Source organism: Mastomys coucha, unplaced genomic scaffold, assembly GCF_008632895.1.
Source record: "Mastomys coucha isolate ucsf_1 unplaced genomic scaffold, UCSF_Mcou_1 pScaffold5, whole genome shotgun sequence".
NCBI classification, from domain to species: domain Eukaryota; kingdom Metazoa; phylum Chordata; class Mammalia; order Rodentia; family Muridae; genus Mastomys; species Mastomys coucha.
The window spans coordinates 8269066-8280008 of record NW_022196911.1 but is presented as its reverse complement, the minus strand read 5'-3'; the positions used below and the strand labels follow the sequence as shown (position 1 = coordinate 8280008).

Below are 10943 nucleotides of genomic sequence, written 5' to 3'. Positions count from 1 at the left end.
TTGCCTTGAAAAGTAAATAAACATACATGCACATACATAAACTCATATATACCTCATATATATATATACATATATGTATACACACACACACACACACACACACAGAGGGAAGAAAACGTAAGAAGGTAGTGCTGGTGAGATGGGTCAGTACACACAGGCCCTTGCACCCAGCCTGATGACCTGAGTTCAATCCCCATCTGGTGGGATGGAGAGACTTTTCTCCAGGAACTCATTCTCTGACCTCCATAAGTGTGGGTGCATGTGCCCATCCCCCAGTAAAAGGGGTAATAAATGCTTTATTTCATTTAGTATTTATTATTATTCTGTCTTGAGAGTAAAGGTGTATGCCACCACACCCCACCTGTATTTTTTTTTTAAGAAGTGGAGAATGATTGTAGTGCATGATGGGAAACAACTCACCATGAGAAGTGATAAGCTAGGCAGCATCTCAAGTGGAAAATTTGGGGACCTCACCAGGATAATTAGTCAGGACCTTCATTACGCCATCTAATTTTTATTCTTTGATAATAAGTAGAGAGCTGAATTATAAATCTGGATGACTCAGGGCCTTAATGATCTTGGTGTCAACTTTCTACGAATGACACTTCTCAGCATCTAGTTGCTTGTGCATTATCTTTTACCTTTCTTGTGTTTTCAAACTGAATGTGCTGTCCTTGGCATGTTTATTAGCTCTTTGGGTATGATAAAAAGGAGCTTTCTCAAATTTTCAAGGTTTTTAAGGAAGAAAACTTAAATAGTTTAGACTAGTGAGAAAATATCCAAAGACCATCTTAGCACTCTGGAGGCAGAGCAGGAAGGCAAGCATTTAAGGCTAGCCTAGGCTACATGTTAAGCAGGAATAATAACCAAATGATCTTGTGGGTTCATTTCAGAAAGCTCTGTATGCTTCTGGAACAAGAGCTTAGAGAAATTATATTCTCCTCCAGCTGCTCCAGCTCTTCTTCCATGGGATTTCTCATCCAACCTGAAGAGCAATGGGCATTCAGGCAGGGGTCAGGCTGAGTCATTTTCTGTGTGTTCCTCAGCAGGACATGCCCTCCAGGTGACCAGGATGGTGAGCAGCACTTACCTTGCTCATATTCTCCATGCCTCCAGCAACCACAATGGTGGAGTCGCCCATGGCTATGGACTGGGCTGCAAGACACACGGCTTTTAGGCCCGAGCCACAGATCATCTGGCAGCTCCATGCTGGAACCGAGTAGGGGATCTCTGCACCCACGCTGGCTTGTCGAGTAGGATTCTGCCCACAACCTGGAACAAGGAACCCAGAAGCCTCAAAGTCTGTGGTTCTCAACGTGTGGGTCGAGACCCCTCTGGGGGCTGCATATCAGATATTTAGGTTACAATTCATAACAGTAGAGAAACTCAGTTACAAAGCAGCAACGACATACTCTTATGGCTGTGGTGATCCCCACGTGAGGAACTGTAGGAGAGGGTTGCCGCCTTAGGAAGGCTGAGAACTTCTGTCCATGAAGGAGAAAGGATTTTAAGACATCAGGGCTCCAGTGTGGGCTAAGTGCCAGGAGACCGCCTGCCACTTTGGCATGCCTTCGGGCCAGCTAAGTTCCCACAGCAGCAGCGAAGCCTGTGCTCCCCTCTCTGCCTGTGACTCTAGCCCTGGGGCAGAGGCCACCTTATGCAACTGCTAGGTGTTTCAGAGAGAAGCTTCCTCCTCCATAAATGGTGTTCTCAACACCTTAGCACAGAACCTTAATATCTTCAGCTCTAGAGACAACTTGACTTTTCCTCCTTGTAGGCAAGAAACTTAATTAATAGTAAAGGTAAGCGCCAGCTAGTTACACCTCTCTACCACAGGCAGAATTCCTCATGTAGAGCATTGTGCTCCTAGATTCAGGGCAAAAGAGAACTAGGAAGAAAAGAGGATTACTTTAGGAGGAAATCTGTGCACAAAAGCCATGCACTATATCATGCTGGTATGGTAACTCACTCTTGTAACCCCAGTATTTTGTAAACTGAAGTAGAAGGATCTCGCTAACTTTGAGGTTAGTTTGGGCTACATATTAAGTTCGAGAAAAGCATGAGTTAAATGGTCAGTTCAAAGGCATTCTGAATTACATTATGAGTGAATTTCAAGCCAGCCTGCACTATATAGTAAGGCCTTTTCTCATAAAGTAAAAAAATGAAATTAAATATCCTTAACAAAATTAGAACCAGTAATTCACCTAAGATTTTCTCCAGCTGCCAACACAAATAAACAAAAATTCCACTGCCTTAAAAGTAGCAGAAAAGTAATGGAGTAAAATCTCTGAAATGCTATCAGTCACACTGTCTGACATAATGCCAAAGTGTGGTTTCCTCCTTTGTAATTTCTAGATACACATACATCTATATCCTTTCCTTAGTATGCTTGTTAGAAAAATACTAATGGGACACTGTCAAAACTTGCCAACTATGTTAATTAGTGTCATTAATCTGAGATTTGTTTAGAAGTGAAAAAACACATAAAATCATTCATCTCTTTAATCCTTGCCCTCAGGAGGAAGCAGTAGGTGGATCTGAGTTTATGACAGGCCAGGGCATCAGACAATTTTCTGGCTGAGAGTAGTGGCTCCTGCCTGCAATCCAATGACTCAGGAGTTAAAGGTGAACACGTTTGCTCCAAGGGTTCCATATGTTGAAAGGCAGCCTTTCAATGTCTCAGAAATTAAAAAGTAAAAATTCAAGAATTCAGAATTAAACTAATAAGATACTATTCAGTAAAGATATTACTATATAAGATACCTGTTCTTTAAAGAACAAATGGTAAATATTTAGCAAATAACTTCTACTATTTACTATCCATTTTGCTGCTCTACCTAGTGTATGAAGGACAACTGGCCGAACCTGGTTTCTTGAAATAAAGATTGTGACACAATGGTACTTTACTTTATATGTATACAGATGTTGCAAAATCTAGGGGGGTGGGAGGTTGCTGGGCAGTTCTGGCACATGCCTTTAAATCCCAGCACTTGGGAGGCAGAGGCAGGTGGATTTCTGAGTTCGAGGTCTACAGAGTGAGTTCCAGGACAGCCAGGACTACACAGAGAAACCCTGTCTCGAAAAACAAAAAAACAAACAACAACAACAACAAAAACCCAACAAAAAAACAAAACAAAACAAAATCTAGGGGTGGGGGATCTGATATCAAAGCAATTCTAGCCTCAAATGTTTCAAATATGAATATTCAACAGACATGGGATTAAAGGTGTGCGCCACCACTGCCCAGCTGACTGTGTGATGGACTGTGCACACTTTCCTGTGTATCAGGCCCGCCCCGCTTCTAACAATGCAAAGGCAGTACAGACCAGTGGTGTTCTAAGATCACTCAGGGAAAACGCTGTCAAGGAGCTGTGACTTCAGCTAGAGGAAGGAGGAGGGACAGAAAGAATCCTAGCAGAGGGAACTCCAAGCAAAGCAATGTATGGTGGTGTGTGGTGTGTGTTTGAGAGCGAGCGCAAAAAAAAAAAAAAAAGCTCTTGTTTCTAATGAACCAGACCTGTCCTGGGCTACTGAGGAGTTACCTGCCGTCAAAACGTGTCCAAATATGACCTCGGACACCTCTTCTGGAGCCACCTTGGCCCTCTGCAGGACTTCTTTGATGACAGTTGTCCCCAAGTCGTGGACAGGCACGGTGGACAGGGCACCATTGAAGGAGCCTATAATGGAATGGGGAATAGGGAAGGAATCTGAACCAAGAGCACACTGAGGACCACCGAGGGGGCAGATGCGGCCACATGCATTGCAAACCAAAACGGCTGGAGCCGAAGCAGGGCAAAGGCGATGGGGACTTCAGAACAATGCCAAGGCCTGCCCGGAGGACCGGCTCAGACCACCAGCTCTCGGCCCCCGCCACCACAGCGTGATCAATGGGGCACCACCGAGCACACCAATCAGCGATCAGGAGAGAGAGCGCGTCCCAACATTAGCCAATAGGTGAGCCTGGCAGACCAGTGGCTCTACTGCGAGGAGCCAATCGCAGCACGAGGGGCGGGGCCGCGGGAGAGGCGCGGGGCACCGGGGCTGTGGAGTCCGTGGGCGGCCGCCCCCCTCCCCGTCGCGAGAGCCCGGGTCTCCGCGAACCCGTCGGGAAGGAGGGTCACGGGCCGAAGTGACCCCGCGGGACACTCACCTACAGCGGTCCGCGCCGCTGAGACTATGACCACGGGGTCCGCGCCTGCACTCATCTCGTCGCTCAGCTGTCTGCCAGCTCTCCGCCTTGCGCCGTCTGCGACTGAGGTAAAAACTTCCTCCAGCCTGACAGGCCGTGCTGGGGGGCGGGGCTATGGCCTCCACGCCACGTCTCGTCACGCCTGCGCAGGACGCTGGGCGGGTCTAAGTCCGGGATTGAGAAGCAGAGGTTTTGGTATGGGGTGGGTGGTATCTATCCAATCTAGGTGTGTCGGGTTAGGGTAGGGTGTGGAGGATCCAGGGATGTTGGGTTGGAGGTAGACAGCCTAGGGGTGTCGTAGAGCGGTGTGGTATGCAGACGGTCTAGGAGTCGTAGGTGGGGCCGGGTGTAAACGGTCTAAGGGTAAGGTTTTTCTTCAGGTGACACTCAGGGACCGAGCCTAACCTTTTCTGGATAGGCATCTCCCATCTCTCCTGGAAGGCCCTCCTCAGCGCTGACAGCTTCTGAGCGCGTAGCCTCTTTACTAACAGAGATTGTCAGGGCAATGGATCTCTGCTGTGCCATCCTTTCGGACTTAGTATTCAGCCAAAGTCAGAATCTGTCAGACTCTACTTATCTCTCTCTGCCGTGTGTCATTCATGCCTTTTGCAGACTCCCTCTGGCCACTCCCCACCTCCCCAGCCGCAGCCCTAGCACCATCACAGGCCAGCTGCAGTGTCCCCAGTGTTTTGAAAGGAGATTCATCCTGGTATGCTTCTGGGGCTTGCTGGTCCACAGATAATGCCATGTGTTTAGGAAAGCAGAATCCTGTGGTGGAAGGAAAGGCTTTCTAGGCGAGGCTTGCCCGTCGGTGGGGACAGTGGAGTAAGAGACCGGCGCCACAGGTTGTGTGAAAGGAAAACAAACAAACCTTACAACAACAACAACAACAACAACCCGTCAAGCTGGGATGTCCTCCTGAAATGTAAAGCAAACTGAAAAATTAAGATTTTGAGGGAGGCAGATGGATCAAATGAGAAGGATAAGGAGGTTCTAGAGATGAGATTAAATTCAAGATTGTGTTCCCTGTTTCCTCATGGGCCCAAGAAATGCAAGGGACTTCCCATGGTTTCATGCTTCTTACATTTTAAAAAGATGTATTATTCTATGCATATGGATGTTTTGTCTGCATGCGTGTCTGTCTACTGTGTGACCATGCAATGCTGGGGTAGGCTAGAAGAGGTTGTTGGATCTTCTGGGACTGGAGTTAGAACAGGTTGTCCGTTGCCCTGTAAGTCCTAGGAACTGAACTCTGGTTCTCTGGAAGAACAGTAAGTGTTCTTATCCCCTAAGCCACCTCTCCAGACCCCATGTTTATTACATTGCTTCCTTCTTTAATAATTTATTTTTGTGTTTTTGTTTGCATGCATGCATGTGTACTTGCATGTGAGCCTAGTGTCTGCAGAGGCAAGAAGAGGATGCTGGATCCCCCGGAACTGGAATTGCAGACAGTTGTGAGCTACCATGTGGTACCAAACCCAGTTCTCTGCAGGAGCAGTAAGTGCTCGCCACCACTGTGTCACCTCCCTAGCCCTCTGTTTTTCCACTACCCTGGCCACTCTTCAGTCCCTTTTGTGGCTTTACTCTGCCTCTCAGCCAGCTTCACCACAACTCCCTGGGACCAGCATGTCCACCCCATCACTTCAGTTACTACCTATTGTGCTGACAACTCTGGAATCCTTCTAACTTTGAGACCTGTGAGCAGACTGGTCCTTTCAATTTAAACTTTCTATAAAAATAACAGCTTATCACATTTAACCCAAACTCATGTTTACCTGTTCAGCTCATTTCTTCTGATTGAAAAAAAATCTCAGTGACTGGTGTGAGGTTCTGTTAGCTAAGCTAAAAATCTCTGGAACTCCACTTAGGCTTTACTTCCTCCAGGAAGCCTTCTTAAATCCTACCCTTGGTTCTTATACTTAAGTTTTTTCTTTTTTTTTTTTTTTTTTTTTTTTTTTGGTTTTTGGAGACAGGGTTTCTCTGTATAGCCCTGGCTGTCCTGGAACTCACTCTGTGGACCAGGTTGGCCTCGAACTCAGAAATCTGCTTGCCTCTGCCTTCCAAGTAATGGGCCTAAAGGCATGTGCCACCACAGCCCGGCTATACCTAATCTTATCTTTCTCCTTAACCATATAGTAATTAGTCTCCAGTTTTCTCTATTGTACCATACAGAGTACCCTTGATCCCTTCTTTTTTTAAAAAAAAGATTTATTTATTTCATGTATATGAGTACACACTGTAGCTGTACAGATAGTTGTGAGCCTTCATCTGGTTGTTGGGAATTGACTTTTAGGACCTCTGCTCACTCTGGTAGACCCCACTCGCTCCGGCCTAAAGATTTATTTATTATTATACGTAAGTCTTCTGACTCACCAGAAGAGAGCATCAGATCTAATTTCAGGTGGTTGCAAGCCACCATGTGGTTGCTAGGATTTGAACTCAGGACTTTTGGAAGAGCTCTTACCCACTGAACCATCTCACCAGCCCTCTTGATCTCTTCTTATACTGTGTTATTATATATGCCTAGCACATTTTAGGTAGTAAAGCTGATGAACAATAATATATTCCATATGTTCTGTGCATATGAATAAATGGATATGAGCCAGGGGTAGTGACACAGGCCTAGAAGCTGAGCATTTCAAAAACTGACAAAGGAGGATGAAGAACTCAAGGGTAGACTGGGCTACATGAGCCTTGGTTTTATTTTTAAAAAACAGACATGGGTCTGTGGAGTTTGCTGACTGCCTGAAGCATTTGTGCTAAAAAGAGGACCAGAGTTTGGACTCTGAGAGAGACTGCATGTAAATGTTGAGTGGATGTGAAAGTTCACCTATAATCCTCGTCTCAAGGCAGAGACAGAGCATCTGTGGGTTGGAACAAACTGGCCAGCTAGGTTGGCTATATTGCTTAGCTTGTATGGCTTACTGATCAACCATGCTTCAAGTGAAGATAGAAGACCAGTGCCTGAGTAGGCTAGAAGAGGTTGTTGCATCTTCTGGGACTGGAATTAGAACAGGTTGTCAGCTGCTCTGTAAGTCCTTAGGAACTGAACTCTGGTTCTCTGGAAGAACAGTAAGTGCTCTTGAGGAAGGTCTCTGACACCAGTCTCAGGCCTCCACACGTAAACACTCATGAAAAAATGAGCAGGAATACTTTCTTTCTTCTAGGGACAAGGTGTGCGTTCACTTGTCTCCCTCCTGGAGGCTCTTCCCAGAGTAAGCAGTGCCAACTACTTTTGTTCATTGAATGACCAACAGCAGCACTGCGAAGTCTTCATTTTAGCTCTTTATAATGGCCTACTGAGAGACGTATGTGCCAGATGCAAGCCAAAGATAATGAATGGGGAAAAGAATAAGAGAATAGTTTCTACTTTTCTTTTTTCATTTATTATTTTAGTATACACTTCCAAAGGGATAGAGTCCATTAAGGCAGAAAGGCATGGCAACAAGCAGAGGAAACAAAGCAGAAGGAAGCTGTAGTTGGTCACATTCTAGTCTCTACAGGAAGCAGAGAGCTAGAATATTTTTGTTGTTGCTTTTTTTTTTTTTCAAGATTTATTTATTATTGTAAGTAATTACACTGTAGCTGTCTTCAGACACACCAGAAGAAGGCGCCAGATCTCTTTACGGGTGGGTGTGAGCCACCATGTGGTTGCTGGGATCTGAACTCAGGACCTTTGGAAGAGCAGTCAGTGCTCTTACCCACTAAGCCATCTCTCCAGCCCCTGTTGTTGCTTTTTAATTGTTTTTGTTGTTGTTGTTGTTCTGCTTTTTCAAGATAGTTTCTCTGTGTAGTCCTGGCTGTCCTAGAACTTGCTCTGTAGACCAGGCTGGCCGTAAACTCATAGAGATCTGGTCTCAGCCTACCAAGTGCTGATATTAAAGGTGTGCACCATCACTGCCTGTTTTGTTTCTGAGACAGGAACTATGTAGTTCTGGCTGGTCTAGAACTATGTAGACCAAACAGACTTCCAAATTAATACATTTTCTGCCTCTGCTTCCTGAGTGTTGATTAATATATATATATATGCATATATATAATTATATATATGTTTGATTTTCAAGCTGAGTGTTGATATTAAAGGTGTGTATCAACATGCCCAGTTTTTTTTTCTTAAATATTTGTGTATGTGTGTGCCACATATGTGCAGGGGCCTGTGGAGGCCAGGGAGAGCTTTGGGTCTTCTAAAATAGGGAGTTATAGATTATTGGATGCCAAGCATGGAACCTGAGTTCTCTGCGAGAGCAGTAAGTGCTCCTCACTGCTGAGCCATCTCTCCAGCTCCTAGCATAGTTTTTTTTTTTTTTTTTTTTTAAAAGATTTTTAGAGCAGTCGGCGCTCTTAACCACTGAGCCATCTCTCCAGCCCTCTTTCTTTCTTTCTTCTTCTTCTTTTTTTTTTTAATGTGTAGCCCAGGCTGGCCTCAAACTTATGATCCTCCTGCCTCTGCCTCCTTCAGCAAATCCCGCACAGTCGGCGGATTGTTTCTTAAATAACACCTAGATCTAGATTCATATGCTATTAGTCTGGGGGGAAAGAAGAAAAAAAAACTGTAGTAGTGCTACAAACTGTTTGTCCTGAGGGTCTTGCAGTCATTCTGGGGTTGTTTCATGACTAGTTACAGGAGTCCAACTGTCAGAAAAATGCTGTTTGCTTCATGAAGATTGTTTCTACAGAAGGCCATATTAAACACAGTTGAAAGGACAAGCTCATCTGTTGAAGTGTATTTTTTTTTTTTTCTCGAGACAGGGTTTGTGTAGCTCTGGATGTCCGGGAGCGGTAGACCAGGCTTGGCTTTGAACTCAAGAAATCTGCCTGCTTCTGTCTCCCACGTGCTAGGATTAAAGGCGTGTGCCACCACTGCCTGGCCTAAAGTATATATATATATATTTAAAGATTTATTTATTTATTTATTATACACTGTGGCTGCCTTTAGACATCCCAGAAGTGGGCATCAGATCTCTTTACAGATGATTGTGAACCACCATGTGGTTGCTGGGATTTGAACTCTGGACCTTCGGAAGAGCAGTCAGTGCTCTTAACTGCTGAGCCATTTTCTCTAGCCCCTAAAGTGTATTATTAATAAAGCACTTTTACACATGCTCACATTCATCTTCCCAATAGTAGCATTCACTCTGAGATAGTGGCTTCAGGTTGGCTTTGATTTCTCAATCTTGTTCCACCCAAAGTGTTTCAATTAGAAAACATAAGCCGGGCAGTGATGGCACATGCCTTTAATCCTAGCACTTGGGAGGCAGAGGCAGGCGGATTTCTGAGTTCGAGGCCAGCCTAGTCTACAGAGTGAGTTTCAGGACAGCCAAGGCTACACAGAGAAACCCTGTCTCGAAAAATACCAAAAAAAAAAAAAAAAAAAAAAAAAAAAAGAAAACATAAAACTTCGAAAAACAAAAAAGCATCAAACACCTGCCATCACAACCAACTGTTCACTCACCAAACTGAGTATATGACAACTAGCCCATCTTCCAATGCTAGACCTAATGCTGCTTCCAATTCCTTTTGTCCATAAACTGTTTGCTTTCTTTTTTTGGATAACCTGGGCTGTGACCATGCCGAGTAAGCAGTCTACCACTGAGCCACACCTCTATCCTCAAATTGCTTCCAAAGACTGTATTTATCCAAGCTTGTTGCCTTAGCCTACCATCCTTAACTATATACTTAAAAGCTTTTATAATTTGCATTTTAAAAAATTTTGTTTAAAGATTTATTTAGTTTCATTTATGAGTACACTGTAGCTGTCTTCAGACACACACCAGAAGAACCTATAGGATCCAGTTCCAGAAGGTTGTGAGCCACCCTGTGGTTGCTGGGAATTGAACTTGGGACCTCTAACCGCTGAGCCATCTCTCCACCTCATAATTTGCATTCTTACTGCACAGCCATCACGTTCATCATTTCTGGCTCCAATCTCCAGATATTTAGCACAGTAACCTCAAAGACTGTCCTCCCTCTTCAGTTTTGTTTCTTTTCTTCCTCTTATTCAAAAGCATGAAGGGAGGCAGGAAAACATTAAGGGCTGAGCTCAGAATCATGGTTGGGTGACCTGCCAGCATAAGAGTGGATGTTGTCAAGGGAGCTTAGATAGTCCACTAAGTATTTACGAAAGTATTGGAGCATCCTAGGTGTCATCGCCACATTTTATGAAAGGAACGATGGCAAAGCAAGGATGATATAAATCTGGTAGATACATGGGTGAGAAGAAGAGGAAGAGAGGTGGGCCAAAAGGGAGTGTGGTGACTGAAGAGACGGCACAGCTGTTAAGAATACTTGCTTCGTATGTCCACACCTATAGATCTCCTTACAATACATGCAAGGATGCTGTTCAGGAAAAAGCGTTATTTGGCCAGTGCTTTAAAGCAAACATCTCTGAGTAAAGATACACCTAATCCCCTGAAGTCAGATCTCAAGAACAAACTGCTCTTCAATTAAAACCTAGATATTAGGTAGCTTTTTAAAAACGAGATCTTTATGTCAAGGGAAAAAGACAAAACCAAACTCCTTGAACTGTAGTCAAACTCCCATTTCATTCTGCAAAGAAAAGTACAAATTAAAATTAGGTGCATAGTCAGACTTAATCCATAGACTGTTTTAATCTGAATTCAGTCATTCAGTGAAAATAAAGGACAATTGTTAAACACACCCAAAACAAAGGGAAAAACGAACAGGAGTCGTAATAAAAATTTTTATTTAGGTTTGGTCAGTACAGGTAAGATATACTGGAGTCATGGGGCAATAT

General features: G+C 44.3%; 1 protein-coding gene across 1 annotated transcript in view; it reads right to left on the bottom strand.

Moving 5' to 3' along the window:
* The window catches only part of Acat2 (acetyl-CoA acetyltransferase 2), a 16015-nt gene extending 11708 nt beyond the window's left edge, over positions 1-4307 (bottom strand). The window contains exons 1-3 of the mRNA XM_031351632.1: positions 4151-4307; positions 3543-3677; positions 1057-1272 (exon numbers count right to left, since the gene is read on the bottom strand). Coding sequence (XP_031207492.1) covers positions 1057-1272; positions 3543-3677; positions 4151-4205 — 406 coding nt within the window. The 5' untranslated portion in view covers positions 4206-4307. The remainder of the gene's footprint in view (positions 1-1056; positions 1273-3542; positions 3678-4150) is intronic.
* Positions 4308-10943: the final 6636 nt, after the last annotated feature.